General features: G+C 37.1%; 1 protein-coding gene across 1 annotated transcript; it reads right to left on the bottom strand.

Moving 5' to 3' along the window:
- Positions 1-16,322: 16,322 nt before the first annotated feature.
- On the bottom strand, positions 16,323-21,027 carry LOC121321942 (ubiquitin-conjugating enzyme E2 D2-like). The gene is made up of 6 exons (XM_041261334.1): positions 20,926-21,027; positions 20,812-20,843; positions 20,541-20,618; positions 19,613-19,718; positions 19,136-19,229; positions 16,323-17,215 (listed from the first exon to the last, which is right to left on the bottom strand). Coding segments are annotated over exons 1-6 (357 nt in total). The 5' UTR covers positions 20,927-21,027; the 3' UTR covers positions 16,323-17,169.
- Positions 21,028-24,019: the final 2,992 nt, after the last annotated feature.

The following is a 24,019-nucleotide window of genomic DNA, read 5'->3' as shown; positions in this document are numbered from 1 at the left end:
TGCTCCCCTTCCCCTCGTAGACGCAGGCACTCCCCTTCTGCGTCACTGGAGAAAGCCAGAGCTCTGCAGAACGGCACTTTGAGGAGCTGGCTCAGGCCATGAAAGCCCAGCAGGCCATGCTAGACACCTTGCTGCAGGCTCAGGGGAGACTGCCCCTGCTACCGGGCAGCTCCAACTTCCCTACTCCTGCTCTCTGTCTCCGTGGGGCTGTACTGTCGGTAATCTGGAGCCACAACAGCTTTGGTACAGCTTCCCATTCAATAATGGTTGTCATTCCACTTGAAAGGGAACATTAGGTTATTACCATAACCCTGGTTCCCTGAAAAGAATGACAACCATTAACTTTCGAGGTCGTGTCCCCAACTGACCTTCAATTTCGAATGGCCATATGCTACTGTGAGGACGTCCCTCTTCAGCAGGAGGTGGGATGGACTTCCCCCTCACAGCAGGGCCCTGATAGGGCAGCTTTTTTACATATGCTCAGTGATTGACAGGTCAGAGAGGCTCTGCCCATTCGGTAATGGTTGTCATTCTTTTCAGGGAACCAGGGTTATGGTAATAACCTAACATTATAAACACTACTTTTACAATAAGTTTACTGCTCTTAGTCGACTTCGGTCTTAAATGTACTTATTTACTGTAGTCTTTATTTTGCTCTAATCTGTATTTGATCTTACTATGTACTGATTTTATTGTACTTTATAACTGCTCTTATCTGTAATGTGATATTTTGTAATGTGATATTGTGTACTGTGATACTTTGCAATGTGATACTTTGTATCGTGATATTTTGTAACAACTGTAAGTTGCTCTGAATAAGGGTATCTTCCAAGAAATAAATAATAAAAAATAATAATAACACCTTCAGCTTTTTGCCATAAAAAACACTCTCTCCCGCTGTGGCATTGTAAAATTAGGGACTTCATGTGGTTCAATTAAAATATTTCTTTAAGCATTTTGATACCAAACGTTACATTTTGTAGTTCCACACTTACATAATATGAGGTTGGCTATGCCCAATACTGTGAGGACATCTGGTATAAAAAGGGTTAATAGAATAAAAAACAAAAATGAAGCCAGTGACAATGACTTGAATTTTGTTTTAAAAAGAGATTTCAAGTGTATACAGTCTCCAATTCGGATTTTGAAATGCTCCAAAAGACATTTCAAACACTGTGATGATTGAGGTGCCAATGTTGGCTTTTTAATTCACTGTCAAGAACACTGTCAGTCATTGCACATAAGAGGTGATTCACACAATGAGGTCTGCAGGCCTCTGTTACAATCAATAATTGTTATCAGGCGGTTAATAAAATCACAACGTGCACGGGCTGACACCATTCAGAGCATTTCATAATCACAATGAAAAGCAATGTGTTACTGCTGGACCACTGCCAACAAACTACAAGACAATAAATAATACCTAAAGAAAACTCCCATCTATATTTTTGCTATACTAAACTATTTACAAACTGAACAAAAACAAGGTATCCCTAGTATGTCACATTAGATTGAATGGTAAACATGGAGTAAAGTTAGAAAAAACAAAGAATATTGTGACCTTGTGTTTTTATCTTGTTCTGGTTAAGCCAGCAAAAGGAATATATAAAAGATAGGAAGATACAGTGCTGAGAAAAAGTTTGTGAGCCCCAATGATAATTATGGAAATTCCACAGTTTTACCATGATAGCCTTCTTGAATCAAAACCAGTCTTTTCTTAAATATCCAATAGGGTTAATATTAACCAATTCCATGTCTTCTGAAACAGAATGATGTATGAATTAGACAAACAATGAGTAATTAAGATTCAGGGTATGTGAAAAAGTAAATGAACCCCTGGTTTTATCAGCTCAATTTAGAATCAGGTGTTTACATAATTAGGTACTTCAGGGGTGAGTTTGGGAGGCCCCTCCCTATATAAAGATCAGAAACTTTGTGAGTTTAGTCTTCATCATACAGGTGTGTCGAAACACGTCTTAAAAGAAATCTCTGAGGACCTCAGAAAAAAAGTTATTGATGCTCATCAGTCTAGAAATGGTTACAAAACCATTTCTAAGGATTTGGGGCTCCACCAATCCACTGTCTACAAATGGAGAAAGTTCAAGTCCACAGTCACTCTACCCAGGAGCTGTCGTCCTACAAAAATCTCTCCAAGAACAAACCGGAAAATCATCAAGAAAGTCACAAAGAACCCCAGAGTAATATCCAAGGATCTGCAGGCCACTTTCGCCTTGACTAATGTGAGCGCTTGTGACTCAACTAACAGAAAAAGACAAGAATGGTGTTCATGGAAGGATAGTCAGGAGGAAACCACTGCTCTCTAAAAAGAACATTGCTGCCTATTTGAAGTTTACCAGAGAGCACATAGATGATCCACAAGACTTCTGGAACAATGTTCTCTGGACAGACGAGTCAAAGGTATAACTTTTTGGCCTCAATGAGAAATATTATGTTTGGCGAAAACCAAACACTGTGTTCGAACAGAAGAACCTCATCCCAACCGTCAAGCACGGTGGTGGGAGTGTGATGGTTTGGGGCTGCTTTGCTGCCTCAGGACCTGGACGGCTTACCATCATTGACACAACCATGAATTCTGTATTGTATCTGAAGATTCTAGAGGAGAATGTCAGGCCACCAGTCCATGAGCTGAATCTGAACCGAAAGTGGGTCATGCAGAAAGACATTGATCCTAAACATACAAGCAGATCTACAAAATAATGGCTGCAGAAGAAGAAATTCCACATTTTAGAATGGCCTAGTCAAAGTCCAGACCTAAACCACATCGAAATATTGTGGCAGGGCCTGAAGTGAGCTGTCCATGCAAGGAAGCCCTCAAACGTCATCGAGTTGAAGCAGTTCTGTAAGGAGGAATGGGCCAAAATTCCTCAAAACCGATGTGACAGCCTGACCAACAGTTGTGGGAAATACTTAGTTGAAGTCATTGATGCTTAAGGGGGTGCCACCAGTTACTGAATCTAAAGGTTCACATACTTTTTCATACATGGTATTGAATGTTGAATCATTTGTAGACAAATATATGTTGAAAAAGTATCATGTTTTTGTGTCATTTGTTTAATCAGGTTATCTTTATCTATCATTTAGGTTTGAAACATGTGAAATATGTGAAAATTCCAGGGGTTCACAAACTTTTTCTCGACACTGTAGATTTACCCTGTCACCTGACCACATTCTGTTCATTCTTACAGATTCACAACCTATTTTTGAGATTTAAAAAAAAAATGCAGTACCTTTAGTATAACAAAGAAGAATAAAAACAAACCAATGTTTTTTTCAATACTGTATCCTCCAGCCACAGAGAGGTTCCCTGTCCGCTAAGCCACCAGTATTCAATTGAAAAGTAAAACAGGAATAACAGTGTTAGTTAAAGAAGGAACAACAAACATGGATTAGCAAACTGTATACCAGTGGTTTCCATCTGTTTCCAAGGTGACCAAAAACATCCAAATCAATAGTACAAACTACCCTCGTACCAATATTTTTTATGTGGCTCACATAGTCGAGGTACTGTCCTGTAGAGTACAAGCTTAGTCATGCATTGAGGAGCTTGCTGGTTCAAATCATTGCAGTCTCCTGATTGTTTGTCATGGACCACCTCAGATTTACTTACGGGTCATAGGTTGAGCACCTATTTGATTTGATATTTAAATCAGTTACATTATTTGTGAACATGGCAGTTTTCTCCCACTAACAATGAATACTTTAAAAACAAAAAATCTTCCAAGAAGAGAATGGGACCAATGATAATGTTGCTAGTGATACTAGGAAGTACAAATAAACCCTGAGGTCACCCCGGATTACAATCTGGGCCACTTATAGTATAAGAGTTTTATTAGAAAATGATTGAGTGCGAACAGCCAATCAGCTTCCAGACCTAGCGGGTTTCTATTTTGCATAGATGCCTGCTAGAATGTGGAAGTGCTTAATTGTGAATTCAATTTAAAATCAATCTGCGCATAAATACCATCTTTTCCCCTTAACATTCTAATCTACAACTAATCTGATAACATAAAAAGCAACTTAAACATTGATACTTTCTGACGCTGGTCTAGAGACAAGAGAAATTATGTCTGTGACAGGACACCGTAATGAAGGCTCAATTCGCAGCTACTGGACAGCAAATCAACAGGAAAGACACGATTGGTCCACAATTCCATCATCAGCACCAACCCCCTGCCTCAAAACCAGCCAGTCAAACTGCCAACCCTGTTTCAGTTCTTTCCACATCAGCCAATCCACTCCCTGCCAGCTTGAATGACACCCCGCCTCCAACAACAAGTTTTGAGTCTGATTCTATACTACACAGACTATTCAACAATCCTACAGTTAATTTATCTGGCAATGTCATAATAACTGAGACCAAGTGAAGGATTCTATGGTCTGATGAGACCAAAATAGAGCTTTTTGGCCCTGCGCTACGTTTGGCGCAAGCCTAACATCGCACATCATCCTGAGAACACCATCCCTACTGTGAAGCATGGTGGTGGCAGCAACATGCTATGGGGATGCTTCTCTGCGTTAGGGCCTGGAAAGCTTGTGAAGATAGAGGGCAAAATGCATGCAGCAAAGTACAGTGAAATCCTGGAGGAAAAACTTCTGAAGTCTGCAAGAGACCTGAGACTTGGGAGAAGATTCATCTTCCAACAGGACAAGGACCCCAAACATACAGCCAAAACCACACTGGAGTGGCTTAAAAACAAATAGGTCAATGTCCTGGAGTGGCCCAGTCAAAGCCCGGACCTCAATCCAATTGAGAATATGTGGAAAGAGTTGAAAAAGTTGCTGTTCACCAAAGGTCCCCATCCAACTTGACAGAGCTTGAGCAATTTTGCAAAGAAGAATGGGCAAAAATTGCAGTGTCCAGATACGCAAAGCTGGTAGAGATTTTCCCAAATAGACTCATGGCTGTAATTGCTGCCAAATGTCCCTCTACCAAATATTGACTCAAGGGGGTGAATACTTATGCAAGATCAGTGGCAAAAACTCCTAATTAAATCTTTTTTGATTCCATGTTGTAACACAATAAAATGTGGAAAAGTCCAAGGGGGGGTGAATACTTTTGACAGCCACTGTAAGGCTAAGATTTCCATACCTGAAGATATGAGTGAAGTTGAATTGGGTCTCAATTGAACTGAGACGAATAGTGGTCAGGATCCCTGAATATCATGGCTCATTGCTCTACCAAATATGTATAGAGCTGTCAGATACTAGGTCACATTTTTCTTTAGTGGGAAGAGCCTGGCTCACATTTCTTTTAATTTTTCTTTCTTTCTTTCTTTCTTTCTTTCTTTCTTTCTTTCTTTCTTTCTTTCTTTCTTTCTCAGAGCAATGTAAACATTGTGTTTGTATGTTTGATCAGCATATGTCTACTGATACCCATGTGCATTGAAATTTGATTCGACTAATTGGTAAAATACAAAGAATCACAGGCCCAGAAGACAATCCTTACATCACTGCAAGCAACGCAAGTAGTTCCAGTGTAAATCAATCTGCTATCAAATGTGTCTTTGTTTCATGGAATCCTTTGAGACCCAAAATTCCTGATGACATAGGTCTATTAAGGTAAAATGGCATTCACTGCTCTATCAACTCTGGAAGGAGAGTAGGGAAAGGAGGGACGAAAGCACACACATTGGAATACATGTAAATGATCTGGTATGCAAAATTCTTACAAAATAAATGACCTTACAATATACAAATCTCTAAACAATGCAGACAGGAACACTGCCTTTAAGGAACAAGTATGTTGCCACATATAAACATAATTGTAATTTCATTTAAAAAAAAAGATTTTTCAACATAGTAGGCTAAAGAAAGTCAGAATGCCTTCCATAAGCAATAGAACCCTGCTTAGAGGGCATTACTTTCTGCAAGCTGACTGAGTCAGGAGCCGCTGTACATACAAGGTCAGTTACCAAGGCAATGCCAGATAAATCTGGGTTTTGATACAATTAGAAACCGATTAACTGTGCCTTTATTATTATTGTTAACATTTAAAATCTTATTCGCCTTCATTGTGTTTTGCTCTCCTTCCGTTTATAGTCTCAGGTAGTCACATCCTTCTCATTTCAGCAGTGAGTGAAATTCTCAGCAGGCCTTCAACATTCTCTGTCCTGTCATTAAGTAACCATTTACTTCCCTTAATTGTTGGCATGCTTTGCAGCCCTTCTTTAACTCCAGACACCCTGCTGAGGTAATGACCTAGGAGGTGAAACAGTAACAGAATGGATAAAGGCATTATACACAGGATGTATGGTATATTCCAAAAAGCACACCTTTACTGTATCTTCTTACTGTGTTTACAGAAAGTATAATTTTGTTGTTGCTTTGTCCAGGCTGAAGTGTGACCTCATAGATTTGTTGTGTTTGCAATTTAGGGATGTGAATGGTCACGTGGCCTGTTAGTGGTTTAAGGCTGACTGTCAAAGAAGGCCTCTACTTGATGATCTGTAAGTGATCCAGCACACAGTGTTTAATATAATTACAACCAAACATGTTTATCTCAACAAGTACCAATCTTAGAACTGCATGGAACATTCAAAGTACTGCACCTTTATTCAAATTAAGGGTCAGGAATAATTTTCTTTTCCAGGAACTTGAAAACAATGATTCGTCAACACTGGCATTTTCTTCCTCACAAGGCAACTTGGGTAGGCATTATCACAGCTATTTCCTTTACTTTCATGACAATAGAGCTCAGAATAATACCCGATGTAATTAAGAGTTCAGACATGATTCTAAGAGTAAATACAGGATTGAGGCAACAGGGTTGCTTTATCAGATCGCGGCATCTAAAACAGAAAAGGATATGATTTATGACCCAGGATGTGTGAATAAAAATATCAAAACAACCATGATTACATGACTATATTAAAAAAATATTTCACTGTAACACATACAGGACAAGATATTGCAATGGTTCAGTAACTGCTTCCCTGACATAGAGGAACCCTGGATGCACGAAATCACACTGTTTTGTCATCTCTTACCAAGCAAATGATTCCAGGAATGAATACTCATAAAGGGTGTTGCACAACACTGCTTACAAATAAAGCATGCAAAGGTCTTGTTATCATGAGCAGGGCTATGTGTGTTACTTGATATCCTGAAATACCCTAGCTAGGAGTGGCAGTGAGATACACCAGCTGAAAAACATTGGCCTCGATTCGGATGCCTCTCCAGATTCCTTGTGTAGGGAATGATGGACCCTAATCCCAGCTGAATGAGCACTGCTCGTACAGAATAAAGTATGGGTTTATATAATGGTATAATTCCCTTGTCTTGAAAGCTTGTTAATAAGGTCAATACGTCTTTCAGATTTAAAAAGTATAAATCAAAATGTGAATATAGTGCCCATACAGCAAGGATTTAGCTTTGAATCATTATTAGTCATGTTTATTCGTGCTAACACTCGTTTAGTGTATCGTTGTTAACAGGTTGTTTTTCAGGTTTTGTCCAATCCTTGTACTGTATCAGCACCTACATCTCTGTACAAAACATGTTTACAGTAACAGGGCCTGGGGAACCAAAAGGGGACAGCTACAATTATGTTACAGCATTTATTCACATACAGTTGTAGTTTAGAGATCAATTAACTTAATCATCAAAAATATTAAATAGGTAAACATACAGAAGTGAAGATGCATTATGTATGTGTGTTTATAAATGGTAATATATTATTTGGTATCCTAAGTAAAGCAATATGTTTATAGCTGTTTAAAACAGAAATTAATTAAGCATCCCTTCAAAGAACCTTTTTATGCATCTGTCACAAAGATGGCTGTAGTGGGTGACGTCAGACCAGAAACAGCAACCAACACAGAATAAACAGAGAGGTGGAGTTTGGTGAAGCTGAGTAATTGTTTTCGCTCAGCATTTAATAAATGAACAGATAGAAAATAAAAGGTTGTAAGACAAACAAAACACAGGATGTGGCACTTTAGCCAAAATAAAGATACAAATAAAACAGACTACACAGACAAACACGGTGAGCTGATATTATTTACTATCATTATTATTACCGCCGTCTCCAATCCCGTTCTCCACTCACGGAACACACAACCCCGAGTGAGTGAAAACATGCTTCTTTTATGCAGCTGTACCGAGTCTCGACTGCTAGTCAATCATTCAATTGGAGTCTCGGTACAACTGCAGGTGAATTAATAAAGTGCAATTCCCCGTGCTTGCATATTATTACATTTTACCTGCATGTGAAGTGCTGTGCAATCCTCGTGCCTAAATACAAATATACATTTTAAACACTCGTGCACATACCCATATTACATCCCGTGTACCAATGACTATACACCAACATTAACACACTACATGTAACATACAACACCGAAATACACATAGGGGCAGGGCAACATTGCCACAGCATCCTACATACCTACACACACACACACACAATTCTGTAAACACTGCCTGTACGGCTGACACAATTTCAAGATCACTACAGCTGAAAATGGGTATGCAATTCTCAATGTCAGCATTTTTTGTACTGAGTCACAAGTGTTCTGCTTTTATTATATCTACATTATCAAGAGACACTCAAACCTAAAATAGAAGTCTGCCTGACACTTATTTCAGATTTACACTTATATTACACTTCAGATTTTCTTCTGTTTTTTTTCTGCAAACAAAACTTAAGCATATCAATTGGTGACAGAACGTTAGAATGAACCCAGTCAAATTCACACAAGGTGACCCACAGTAATCCCTAGCAGAATCCTACAGAAAACACAATAAACAAATGACATCATTTCTAACCACAAAATAGTACAAACTCTACATTAAGACCTTTGTAGAATGGAAAGACAACACAGATCAAAATAGTATGCTGGAAATACAATTACTTGGTTTTCAACATGAATTGATGGCCCTTGCAAAAGATGGCATACGCAGCTCACCCAAAAAGCACTCCTGCGTAGAGTTCAAGGCAAGCCACGCAAATGTGTTTCACCTCCTGTTTAGTTGCCAGTCTTAGCCAGGGTCCACAGGGAACAAAGTATTGTCCTTTGCACTTCAACTATGGGATATGGGATATGGGGAAAGAGGTCATTGGCTTGACAGCGGGAAAGGAGGTTGCAAGGTGCCCAGTCACCCGAGGCGTGATGTTATCACAGCACAACACACTCCCTGTCGTGCATTATTCCTTTTTTTATTTTATTTTTTTTTATAAAAATGGGTATTTTAAATGCTCTACCCTGATTGGTCAAAACAGGTCACAAGGGGGTGTTGCTATTATAGCATATATATAAACCACTATAATTTTGCAAAAAACTAAACAAAAACGGCAACCATTCTATCCCAATAAAAATAACTAACTGGATTTAGGTAAATGTTGACCTTATGAGGAACAGAAGTGTAGGTGAGATTTTGAATGTCTGAATCGGACATCATTGACTATAATTCATGCAGTGAAAAAAAGCAAAAGTAGGTACTCGAATCACTTCAAATCTCTCCATTCTGATCGCAGTTCCCGAACACCTTCATACATCAGGCAAAAATAAGTCATTACGCGTTCCCTCCTCTAAAACTCTCTCCTCCCTCCGTCATTCTCCACGTTCACTTCCATCCCACATATTTTTTGTTAATGAACCGTTTTCAACTTTTACACGTTTTCAATGGTTAGATTAAATGCCAGGCATATTACCCGGGAGACCAAATACGAAATTGAATGGGGCGTAGCTAACTAAACACATTCAACGTTTGAGAGCTGAAAAAAGTAATAATAATAATAATAATAATAATAATAATAATAATAATAATATCTAAAGCCGAATAATTATTTAAAAAACACACATGCTCGTTTAATGATATTAATAACATTGTAGCGATCTCGGGTCCCGCAGGTCGAGGCAATCCACACACAGGCCGGGGGTGGGCGCAATCTCAGGACCTCTCGCACTGAAGCATAGCGCCGATACCGCTGTGCAAAAAAGCTGGCTCCATTGCACGCTACAATATTATAGTGAGGTAAATTGTTGTTGTCAGTGTAGACGCCTACCACGTCTCATCCCATTCGGACTAGGCTCGTACAGTTTTTATAGTTGTTTTCTGTAAATCTTCCTTAACAAGTCGACAAGTTTAAAACTGTACTGGATGCACTAATGCAAATAAAGAACATACAATGTATTACTATTGATCGCCTTACTATAGCAATATAAAACATCCCGCCTCTCTCTAAACACATAATATTGTATCTATTATATAGATTTACCTTCCAGAAGTTCGGTTGACATTGATAGGTAAATTGGTAGGTTAGGTTGAGGGGGACTAAAACTGAACTGAGACATTCTAAAGATCAAGAATCCAGTCGCTTATTCACCAGTCACAAACACGCATTGCTAGGGTTTTGTTTTGTTTTTGTTTTTTTCTAAACAGTATTATTATTATTATTATTATTATTATTATTATTATTATTATTATTATTATTATTATGATGCTTCCAGGCCATAGGCTGTCTGGTACTAGTGCTGGGGCTGTAAGCCATAACGTTGCTGGCAACTGTAGTTTTTTATTATTACTTATTTGTCACGTGTTTCTGGAAATTCCCAGGCAGGTTACAATGAGCTGTCCTGGCATTTCTATGGTCCATTCTCTAGCTACCACATACAGTATATTCAAAAATGACCATTAAAACACAGGGAACCAACAACGTACAAGAAGGTTGATTGATAACGTGAATTTAAGCCCAGCAGCAAAATTGTTATGCATATTCTTTACACATTCAATTTAAATATATATATATATATATATATATATATATATATATATATATATATATATATATATATATATATATATATATATATATAAATTACATATAAATGTGTAAAACGCCCAGTATGCATCTTATCTTACTCAATCAGTTAAAAACAGGAACTATTCAGCATAATGGAATTGCAATGTACCAGCCTTCTTTAAATCCCATTGTTAGGAGCCATCCATTTTCTGTGTTATAGTATAATGAGATGATTGTTTTACTGAGGCAACCACTAATGTTAAAATAGTACATATACTGATTAAACATGGTAGCTTCACAGCTGGGAACCTAAATCAATTAATCATTTCATTATGAACTGAACATTCTGAACTCTGTACTAGACAATTGCCTGTGCTGGTATCTTTGTGTTTTTGTGGTCCTATTGTTGATGTCCTTCTATGATGTCTTGTTTTTTGTATTGTGTATTTAGAAGTTCATTTGGTTAGCCGTTTTGAAAATCTTAAATCTTTCAGTATAAAGCTGTAAATCTAGGTTTAGTAGACTACACGTTTACACCTTTGTAAATGGTGGTTTACTGTTTAAATAATTTGATACGTTATCAAGAAAAAAAAATTGACAATTTGGTTTTTAATCTTGATTTACCTAGTAATATCCCAGCAATAATCATATTTACTGGTAGAATGTAAAATTGACACATGGGTAATACTATATATATATATATAACTATACTGTGAAATACACAATGACTCTGCTGGTGCAGTCTGCTGAAACAGAAAGGAATTCAAAAGTGCAGAGTCACCCTGACAAGGAAGCTCGTGTACAAAGGGGTTTCCCATTGACTGACAAATGGACACAAGAAAAAATTTCTAAATGACAACAGCAAGAGTATATCAATACACCCATTTGATATGAAATGTGAAGCGTTTCAAATTATTTTTTTTGAAAACACAAGAGGGCCAGATTCCTTTAGCTTCTACTGTACTAATTTACAAATAATAACAGAAGCCATCCAAAATTGTAGCAGAAGGTGGCTTATTTGGGTGACGTGGTTAATGAGGGAACTGGTAAAATTGTCACTTAAGAATATTTGTAACAGCCACAGGGCAATGCAGTAGCTAAGCGGATCATTTTTTTTAGCACTTTTCAATTCATACACATTAAACCATGCACATTCCGAACCATTATCTTTATGGACTACTGGCTTATTAGATACCGGTAATATAACAATGATGGGACTGAGCTTGGAACAGCACAAACATCTGGGTTATATCACTGACTTTGGTAAAAAGATGTGAGATGGTGTAATACGGTATCTACACAAACAAACACAAAGAATGTGTGACTCAGACCTCTTCCCGACAGACCTTAAGTTTCAGCTTTAATAACAGAGATAATACTTTCCAGAAGAATGACTTTATACAGCAGGTGTACTTTCCAACATAGTAAACATCTGGAATTGCTTTAAATAGCAAGTTCCTGGTGCCAACTGTACTTCAGAAATACATTTCAAACCACAACCTGAAAAGATATGTTCACAATCTGAGTTAGTGTTCTACGTTTCCGGTTAATTCTGAATTTTACTGAAAAATTACAGGATTTTTTTTTTTTTAAACTGGATGTCAGTTTTTACTGATTTATACCTGAGTTTTATCTATATTCAGTATTATCCTGGTACTATTTCCTAAGAAATACATAATAATTTGATTAAAAAGCTGTTTTATTTTGACTCTGTAATAAGCAGCGGTACACTGTATCCTAGGATACATCAGATGTTTAGACATCAGCGGATCAACTAACACTCAACTGTAGTTCTGTCACTTCACAACATACTATCACCTGATTATGTTGGCCAATCAAAGTCTGACTAGCGTGGCAATTGCTGGGCGTAGTACTACTAGCTTGATTAACTAAATTGAAATACTTCCACGAAAATTATATTTTTAGTGGATGAGGAATGGGGAGAAAACGTAAATCAGTTTATGAATATTCAAAAGATAACGATCGTTTCGAAGTATACAAAAGGCAAAAATAGCAGAAGTGGGTCAGTCGAGGCAGAGAATGCACGTCGCTGCAAATGCTGCTGTATTGAAGTGCTGACAATTAAAGAACATATTGAAAGTAAGCGACACAAACTAAAACAAGAAAGTTCGCTGAGAAAATCAAGCCATTTATGTGGCTTTTAGACACTCTTTAATAAAGAAAACACCGAACGTTGTTTATGAGTTTGTCAGAACGTTGTGCTTTGCTGGGCAGCCAGTTTATTGCAGAGGTATGTATTGGTGACTTCGAGCGACAGACTGTCAGTCAGTTAGAAAACTGCCTAAACGCCGACCATCTTAACTGTAAATATTTGACAGAAAATGGTGATGCTTTAGTTGGTAAGCTTACATGGAATGCATTGATGGAATGTCCAGTGTGACTTTTGACTCGTCTTCTGATGGCTTGCACCACCCCGTTCTGTCAATTTTATTTTATTTTTATGATTTCAAGGCAAATAAACCTGGCTTTTGTGCTGATGTCATGGTCATACCTTTTGCAGATACTATTTCCTTCAGCACAGCGATTGCCCAAACGTTTGCAAAGTACCAGTTAACTTGGGAAAATGTGGCTTCGACTTGCGCAGATTCTGCTTCATCATACATGTCAGAGACATTAAACCTAATCAGAAACCAGAACTGCTACACATCATATTCCACATGTAGTGTATCTACTGAGATTTCCCCCCCACGATTTTTACCTACGTTTCAATTAATAATCCCTATTTTAATATAACTCTGAAAAATTCCAGGATTTTTTTTTTTTTTTTTTTTTTAAGATAAAAACCAAAAACTCAGAACACTATTTATGTAATAGCACTTTTGTGCAGTGTCACAAGGCGGCCTCAAATGAGGAGGCTATGGAAATCATAGCAAACCCAATCAATTAATATTTTACTAAATAAGTGAAAATGATAGTACTGCATCTTTATTAGACCCATCATTGCATTTTTGCTGTAATTGATTATTATTATTAGCTGGTTCACAGACCCAGTTAGCACTAATACTGGACTACTTAATGTTGCCTTAGGCAAATCTAACCTTGTGAAAGCAGCTATGTTTAAAAACATCCAGTACAGACAGATCAGAGGCTCCAACACAGGTTTATTTTTGTCATCTCCTGTGTGCAAACTGTTCTCTAATGACTTGAGCCTTTCCAAGCCATATGAAATGCAAACAGATATGATCAAGTAAAACAGGGATATACCCATTAGCATTAGCCAAACTGAACAATGTTAGCCATTAGCCTTTTCTTAATAATGCTAAAATAGCATCATTAAGTATTTACTACTGTCTCAACTACCAATAATTTGCACTTTAGGGAATCCAAGATTAGTGCTAGATAGATTCTGTGAATACTTGGTTATGTGATCAAAATATAGTACTTAATATTTTGTGATGCAAATAGTTAAAGCAGCATGGTTTTATAAACCTGATATACAGTAGTCAGTGATGATTTTACAAGTGTGAATGCCAAGCCATTCTAAACAGACAGGACACCTTTTACAAGTGTGTGGCTATTCATGCTAAGCAAGCAGACCTTGGGAAAACAAATACATCGTTATTGATATATACTTCCCATACAGAAGATGGCAGGAATAGGTATACAAGGTTCATCTTTTGTATTGTGTATTCTAATGAGGGTTATTGATGAACATACATAATTTGTAATTGAATATATGTACCCTATACTACTTTTGACTTCTTGTGAATTCTTAAAATACATCACAGAGTAGTCCATCACATTATGTATTGCAACCCTTTATGTGGGAACACGTACTGACACTTCACTGTTATCTTCCACCCAAAACATGAATGAGATTATTCATGAGATCAAAGATAAAGGTGCAGCCAGTTGAGAAGCTGCACAAGAGATACACACCCTAGAACACTATTCTAGCAAGGTTGGCCAATTAACACAACATAAAAAATATATACTACAACATCTGGTGCATTTGGCTGGCAATTAAATTCAGTTATATTTACTAACGTAATATTGTGGTCACCTTAGTATTTTGTTTTCTTCATCACATCCTGGTGACAATAAAAAAAAAAAAAAAAAACACTCAAATGTCTGTCTAACCACTAGCTTCATCCTCAAGGCTGGCAATTTTGTATTTTTAAAACACGTTATGCTACAACTGAAAAAAAAAATGAGGGTACACACCTGCAACATAACCCTATAATACCTTCAGTCACTATGGTCCACATACCAAAATATGCCTGCTAATCAAGAGATACTGCTGAACGTCTAGTTGTCACTTTGCAATTGACAAACTGCAATTGCATAATACCTATCCATCCCACATAAGCTGCTTGTGAAATTAAGAATTAACAGCTGGGAATCAATATACTTTTCCTAATCCTAACACTGGGCTGTTCAAATGGAGACTGGGCTGTTCAAATCGGTGACAAAGCCAACCCTGTAACCAGCACTCCAAATAAGGTTTTGGGTCATTTGAGTAATATACTCTCCAATTTAAACACTACAACGGTCGAGTATAATGCAACATTACTGTCACACAAATACTTCCAATAAATACAGTATACTTCAATGCTTATTTACAGGGTAACTACAGCCTATGTAATGTTACATTGAACTACTGTCCAAAAATATTTTAAATGTACCGATACTGCACCAATGCAACTAATGAAACGATAACTGGTATTCCTTATTGATCACCTTGCCATAGCAATATAAAGCATCCAGACTCGCTCCAAAAATGTGGTTTACAGATAGGCAAATTGGTATGCAAGGTTCAGGGGGACTAAGACGGTGCCAAGAAATTCTGCAGATAAAAGAATCTAAAATGGCGTATTCGCTAGTAACAAACAACCACTGCAATCGAGTGGATTCAACCAAACACCCCACCCCAAACTTGAAAGCACACTTATTGGTCACGTGTTTCTGGCAATTGCCAGGGAGGCAATAATTAACTGTTCTGGCATTTGCATGAGATGCTGGGGACCAACGAAGTACAAGAAGCTTGAACATGTGCATTGAAGCTGTGCAGCAAAATTGCTATTCGTATTCTTTTTGGATTCAGAATAACATTCCACAATACTTCAAATTTTGATTAGATTTAGGGGATGCAGATGTGCTAGGTGGAAGTTCAATACTGCCTGCTGCAACACTGAAATTCTACAAAAAAAAAAAAATAATTTTACTTAGATTAAAATAAATTATTTATTGTGAAACAGCAATAGGGTATAATCTGGGGCATTTATTTAGCTTTTCAGTATAGTTCTTAAAAGAAACAAAGACATGAAAATCCTAGAGACTAGATTTGTGGTGTGCAAATCTTATTATAAAAGGAGCTTTCCCAAACCATCCTAGAAACCCATTCAGCAATTCAACTGAATTTTACATGGACTCCAGAACAAACAACCTTGTTTTAACATTATGAAAAGAAAATTATTGCATTTTTAAACTAGTAGGAAGCTACCAGTTATTTAGAACTAAAACATGGGGGGGTCCACATTTTACCCACTAACAAATATTCACAAAGCATTATACAAATGGACCCAGGCTTTAAGTATTGGTTTATGCAACTTTATTGAGGAAAAGAAATCAATAACTAGCAGAGCTATTAGTTGATCATTCAACCATTGACAGCTTTGCATCATTTATTCAGTGCTACGTAAAACAGTGTTGTGGAAGATAGATTAACTAATAGCTCCCAACTTCTAAAAAGAAAGAAAAAAATGAAAAAAAATACAAAAATGATCCGACCCTACCTGGGGATTTCTGAGAATTCCCACATCCTACCCTTCCCTCCCACCCCTGCCCACCCTCTCCCACCTGATTTCCATTAGCTACAGAACAAAAATTGGTCATTCCTTTATTAACATGCATAACTACAGCATTTATTTTCTGTACTGCTGACGCGTACACTCTGCTGCGATTATCCATCCACAATGTCAGTTATGAGCATAAAACTGATCAACCTCAATTCTAATGTTATCAGAAAACCTTAGAAAGCGCACGCTATCCCAGCATCAAAGTGATCCTTACAAGATGGTTGATAATGCAAGATCATCCTTTTGCGTCAACATCTTCAACATTTGATAGAGCAATGAGATATGTTTTAGTCTCATAACCAAGGGCTGTGAAGGTACTGGCCATGTAGACACCTGCTCCATTAAGAGTTCTGAACTTTCGGCAATTTTGATGAAAACGACTTCTGAAATTCATGAAGCTGGTCTTGTCCAAGCTGGAGGAACTATCTTCTTACAAGAGCATGTGCACAAATGGGGGTTAAAAAAAAAAAAAAAAAAAAAAAGATGGTCTGATAAGGGGAGCAGCCAAATAAAGAAAAAAAAACCCAGTAATTTAAAGTTTATTCCAGCTATAATGCAGGCTGTTCCGACTTCCACAAGGTAGCATCACATTGCATACTTCTGAGTCCATTCCCGGGCTATTCTGTTGTACCTGTGCAATAGAAAAATCAATTAAAAAAAAAAAAAAAAGAACAGCAGTGCAAGTAGCTGAAAAGCAGAGGTGTATGTTATCAGTGTGCAAATCTGTAAGCAAACAAATCATTTTTATAAATCTTTTGAAAAGTCTGATGGATATAAAATCTTGTGAAAGAGATCTACCCCCAGTATACTTTAAGCAAGGCTTAAATTCTAACCCTATATTTATTAAATTATTAATTACTCATTTAGCAGACGCTTTTATCCAAAGCGATTTAGAGACTTTGAGGTGAACAAGGCATCACAACTGCTGCTGCAGTCATTGACAATAGGGCCTCAGTTTTACATCTCATGAACTATTACGTCCAATGAACTATTTACCAAATCAAGCACTGTTCAATCTCAGTAGCTTTAGCCAAAATAAACCTGCAAGATACATTAATATTGGCCACACAAACCCTTCCAAGGATGCTAAACCCCATTACAAGCATCAGGATCCTGAAAACATCTACATCCACATCATGGGGAATAGCATCTCAAATGCCTGTGCATAGTTTTATTGGAACCACTGAAGTTCCCAAGATTTCTTTTAGCAGCTAGAAGCCATTAACTCAGCCAATCATATTCTAAGAATGCGTAGACCTTTAAACAGTTGGAAGAGCTGTTACAGGTTCAGCGTTTCCATTAACCAGTAAATACCTGTCAGATGGTTTTAAAAGCGAGCTGACAGGCAGAGACTGAAGCCGGGCAGTTTCACTATCAGCAAAAGTCCTGGGGCAGGCAGCTGGAAACATTCACTTACTAACAAGATTGAAGGAGTCTGCCTCTAGACTACACCCTTTAAAGCCACAGGCAATCGAATAAGAGTGATTCGGCAGTTCCTAGCTTAGCGCATGCTTGTTAAAGCAAATCAGATAGGCAGAATCAATCCACAGTCCACCTACAGAGGACTATACTTTTTTTTAATTTTTTTTATAGTTTTCATCTGATTCTGACTGACTGCTGCGTGTATTCACTCAAAAGAAAGCATGAAGTAGTTTAATTTTGTATTTTTTTACATTTTCTTTAGTCTTTTGTCAGTCTGGTCTTATGTACGTTTGCACAATTTCAGTACAAAAAGCTTTAATACAAACGGATATTATACCTGTAGTTTTTAGTTATGCCAAGAACTACGGTATAAAATATTTGAATTTGAAATTATAAAATGTGAAGTGAATGTTCAAAAAGAATACAGACAACTTTAAAACAATTTAATGGTCAGATATGTTTAAGTTAAACAAAATGTAATAAATCTACTTTGGATTTTGTTTGTTGAAATCTACAATTTATTTTGGACCACCCCATTAAAAGAGTAAGCAAAATGTGAAGTGTACCATATATAAGTATCATTACTAGTCATCCTGCAAGACAGCAAGCTTATGATCTTATGGACACTACCAATTACAGATGCACACTAAAAGTTGGGAACACAAAATATAAGTCTAGGTGTTGGACAAACTGTTGGCTAAACACCACTCTTACTGCATGTCCAAGCAGTTAATTCTTTGCAGCCTAAAGTGTTCGAAATTCCTGTTAGTTCACAGCACTAGTGTCTCCAACATGCAGCACTCCAGTGCAAGCGCATGTTGCTTTTCACTCCACTTCAAGATGCTGGTAACCTTACCCTAAAGCATTGCATACTTTTCTGTCCACTCTCTTGCTAGTCTATTATACCTAGTAAAGCAAATCGTGTTACCCATAATACTGTTTTTAATCTGATATAAAATTGTAGAATGCAGACCTGTATTGATCCATCAAATCGTACCCAATTTACACAATTATAATATCACATTTTAGGCACAGATAAAACAGAATTTGAAGGGGCATGTGGTAGAACTTTTGTTCTGAGCAAACAAACACTCTATATAATGTCAATCAATAAAAAAGACATACTTACTTTTCCCTATCTGTTTTGTAGATGCGTGCAATCTCTGGCACTAGGGGATCATCTGGGTTAGGATCACATAACAGTGAACAAATGGACAATAGAACTGTAATACAAAGAATTAAAAAGCAACGAATAAGCTGTAGAGTTACAATAATTAGTGAAGAGAACATATTCACAATGAATATATGACTTCACAAATGCACTAGTCTTGTTCACATTAAAAGATTTTTGGAATGGTTTTCCCGACCAATAAATTACATAAGTAGCTGGTGTTATATCCAGATTAGCACTAATCTTGAACTATTTAATGTTGCCTAAGAACTGCAACTGTTCAAGAGCTGAAGACAAGTAAAAAGGCCTGATTAATGAAATTCAGTTCAATTAACAGTAATTAAGTAATTGAGAGCTCGGTTGGAATGAAATCCAGCAGACACCCCAGGACCGAGTTTTAGAACCCCTGCTTTAAAACAAGCAATATCACATTACCTTTAGAAATAGTTAATGCAGGAGACCACTGTGATCTTAGAATATCGAGGCAGATGCTGCCATTACTGTTAATATTTGGGTGATAAATTCTTGTCGTAAATGCAACCTAAAAAAAAAAAAAAAAAAGAAAGTTAATCCCTCACCAACATATTTATATCCTATAGTACTGTATAATGAAAGTTGTTCACCAAGCATACGAAAGTAGTATGGCAATCATAGTGCATGAAGAGACTACTCACAGTAGTCCTACACCCAGTTTGGGGTTTCAGAGCTCTTTATTTAACCCTTTGCAGTCATGTCAGGCTAGGTCCGACATTACAAATTTCCCTTTCCAGATGCTTCCACATCCAGCACTCAGAATATCACGGAGATTTGCACAGCTTTGAGATGTTATAGTAACGAAATGACTTGAATTGCATTATTGAGGAGTTTGCCGATAAAACGAGTGATTGGGGAGGATTTATCAGTATGCACATCTATAAAGCAGTATGTGAAAAATACAGCAAACAAGGGGTGGGGCTTGGCTGGACATGCAGTAGTGTCTTTTTGCAATGCACTGCCTTTTAAACCTGTTTTACTCAGAAAAAATATTTTAAACTGCGCACGTGAAAATAAATTGGACCAGACGTGCGACAAGCGCTGAATAAATTGACTGCAAAAGGGTTAGGAGTATTACTGAAATGACCAGGTGTCAGAAATTAAGCAGTCACTTCTTTGCTACATATGTTTAAATCACATTAGGACAAGCTATTCTAATTAAAAACTTAGACATGCAAGTGACAGAAGTATGTAAATAACAAAAGACACACACCTCTATTCCTAAATGTATTTGAATTGTTTTCCTAATTTTAACTATTCATATATTTAATTCACATTCAAAACACACAGATCCTAACAAAGCACACATTCAACTTATGCCAATACTTGCCTTAGGAGGTTTGAAAGGGTAGTCTGTGGGAAAATGAATTGTCAAGAAGAATACACCACCTTGATATGGACTGTCATTCTGTGAAAGAGAGCAGTAATGCCTACATCAAAAATATGTTTGCCCCCTGGGTTTCAGGTTTAGCACAACTAAATATACACTTAGTTACATGCCAATGGCTAAAAAACTAGAAAGATTAAATGGTTTGTAAAAGTATTAAATGAGCTTGCACTTTAAAGTAAAAAAAAATCAAAAGAAAAATTAGGGTACTTACAGGTCCCATGATTGTGGCTTGCCAGTGAAACACTGAAAGAAAATGCAAGTGTTACTTTAAAACCTCACACAATGCTTATACCTTTACACAAGTTAATATATTCAAGAAACGTACTGTCATCTCCAACTGGACCCGCAGAACACTGTGCTGGTGGATCACGTGCCAAGTCATTCAGCTCCTGTAAAAAGTAGAAGTTGAGTGAATACTTTCAGTGTGATACACAAGTCAGTAAAGACAAAATGATCATATTCCTCAGATAATTTCAGGCACTACTGAACAGGTTGTTGAATATTTTCTACAAAAGCATTTTTACCCAAAGTCTTTACACAAATGTGTTCTTTAGTGTAAAGCATCCTCTAAAATTACGTGAAATTAAGATAAAACTTGTTACCTACAAATACTAGAAATTCAAGGACACCCATTTACAGTAAATTCTCAGAGGAATTTCAATTTATAAAATTAGGAGTCTGCCAAATAGTCAGACTAATGTACATCGACATTACTGCACATACATCCACTGAACTTGTACTTAAAATGTATATCTTACATACAAAAAATGCAACAAATGGGATTTTACTGAATGCATAATACTGCTAAAATATTTAAGTACTGTGTCCTTCTGAAATGAAGGGCCTGAACAAAGACTAGTCCATATAAAACACACAGTCCTGATCTCAATCAAAAGATTCGTCTTGGCATGACTGTCAATATAATATTCAAATACTACTAAGAATCTGGCTCCATTAAATATTTTATTTAAAAAATAGCTTCATTTATGATATTGCAGGATGTCTACGATTGTTTTATAATAGTACAAATATGATCTATATTCATCTTCTCATATTCCACATTTAATACTCTAGAACAGTTTTTTTTTTGACGACTGACCAATCCCCCCAGTGATATTTTGCAGCCGTCTGGGCAGACTACAGAGCCCCGAGGTCCACGGATACCAGTTTAAGAACCACTGGTCTAGAAAATTATAGTATATAAGTTTCAGGCTTTTAAAATGTTACTATAGTAGCTTTTGCATAAAGCAACAATGAAGCTAAAGCTCAGTCTACATAAAAGTAGTGGTGTTATTACACTGTAGTAGCGAGATAGGTTTTGAAAGCCCGGCTTTTCAATTAAGTGTCTTGTCTAGCTCATTGAGAAATCTAACCCTTGAAATTCAAGTACTACAGTACTGGTGTACACTAGGGGTGGGAATGTAAGATATTTCGAGTAAACCATGAATAAGTTTCAAATACCTGAATACTTGACCTTTAATTATTCACAACAGCAATATATTAGCACCCACCACACATAGGGATGCGTAGATAAATACATCAACAGTAACAGCGCAGAAACATCTAAAGTCCCTTTCAATCTTAACACTTTGTAGTACCCGGGTTCACCCGGGCCCCAGAGACCCACCTCAGGATGTGTGTGGACACGTTTTGACCCAGGATGAGCGAGACAAAACGGCCAGCCATTCGTACAGCAATGAAATAACAAATATCGTTTTTGTTGCTTAAGACGCACCACGAGTTCTATTCAACAGTTGGGCCGACGGTTCAATCCAGAGAAGCTTGAATGCAGGTGTCAGTAACAAGCGGCTTCCAGGCACTGACACGCATTGTGTACTTGCGTCTGTCACCCAGGCCAACCCTGCTTTATCAAAAGCAGTGTGAAATCACACAACCAACATGCATGACACCAGGTAAGTTCCAACCCGAACATGTCAGTGTAAAAAGGGTCTTAAGGCATGTAATGTATTTGAAGTAAAAAAAAAAATGGATTTAACCACAGCAGAGGGGTTTTAACTATAAAAACACCGAACTTTATAAAAAGGACCTTCAAAACATGAAATAATGTGTGCACTGCAAAGTTAAACAAAAACAGCAGCTTTCCATACAATTTGTGTTGTGTTTCTTTTTTGATGGAGCAATTTTATTCAGTTTTGTAATCCAACATTGAGCCCATCAGATTCATTACTGTATTTTACTAACCTATGTTAAAGTAACAATGACCAGAAACCATATAAAATTAGGTCATCAAAATATGGAAATGTTTGCTTTATATTCCTGAACTGAATTTTGACAGACCCTATAACACTGAAGAGACAACCTTACTGCCACCTCCCATTAACTATAAATCTCTATTCGATTTTTCATTCAAATGACTGCAAGATAAACCAAACAAGTCAAAAACAAAAAAAAAGTCTTAAGCTAAACACACAAGGAAATATTTAACGGATGTGTCCTCGTTTCCAGAAACATTCCCAGGAATAGCCTAAACCCAACTTCTTTGGGAAACCAGAGTTTACCATTAGCCAACCTAGCAAGATTTTTGGAGAAAGTGAAAGGTGGCAAGTGCCACATGTTTGATAGTCAGAAAGACAATTGTAACATTAAAAGTGGCTGCATTGTAATTTCTTGTTTCTGATTTTTCCCCCCTCTACATAATTAAAAACTAGTTGCATGTTTGCTGGGCTTCAGACATTAGCAAACAAATTAAAAAACCTACTTATGTACTCAATTACCATCACAAAAAGTAGCCTTAATTGATATATCCAAGACAAGCACAATATGTACAGTTCAGATATGGTAGTTTGAATGCAATCGGAAGGTTTTCAATAGCGAACACATGCCTAAATAGCTAGATCTTTGGACTTTCAGAAAAACAAAGGTAAGGCCTAAAGGGTATATCGTGTCTTTCAAGAAAAGTATGTATGTTACATAAAGTGTTTGTTTTCAGTAAGTTTTTAATGTATCTTGGCAAGAAAGAAGGAAACTAGTGAAAAATGTCTACCTTATCTTGACAGTTTAAAATGCAGTTCTGTTAAGAACTGTTCAATAAGCAAGTCAGGAAGTAACAAGTAATGAACATCCACCTGGGAACAATGCAAGCAAGCCTGCTACAATTGAATCAAATATGTGATGTTTATATAAAGGTGATAATATAATTCTGTTCAACACTCCTCTAGCAAGTTTTAATGCAAAAAAAGGTATCAGTAGAGGTAACAAGTGATGGATTGTAAATATACAAATATCCAACCTGTGGACTATACAGAAGAGGGTCCTAATTGTCCACCCTGCATATCAATATGGTGTGTGATTAGCAGACACTAAAGCCCCTTTCACACTAGCACTTATACCCAGGTCTGGACCCGGGTTCTGGCTACCTGGGTTACAATCCTGCGTAGTGTCAAACCACGTACCTGGGT

The sequence above is a fragment of the Polyodon spathula genome, chromosome 1 (genome assembly GCF_017654505.1).
Source record: "Polyodon spathula isolate WHYD16114869_AA chromosome 1, ASM1765450v1, whole genome shotgun sequence".
NCBI classification, from domain to species: Eukaryota; Metazoa; Chordata; class Actinopteri; order Acipenseriformes; family Polyodontidae; genus Polyodon; species Polyodon spathula.
Note: the sequence above shows the minus strand (reverse complement) of the source record. Positions and strands in the feature narration are given on the sequence as shown.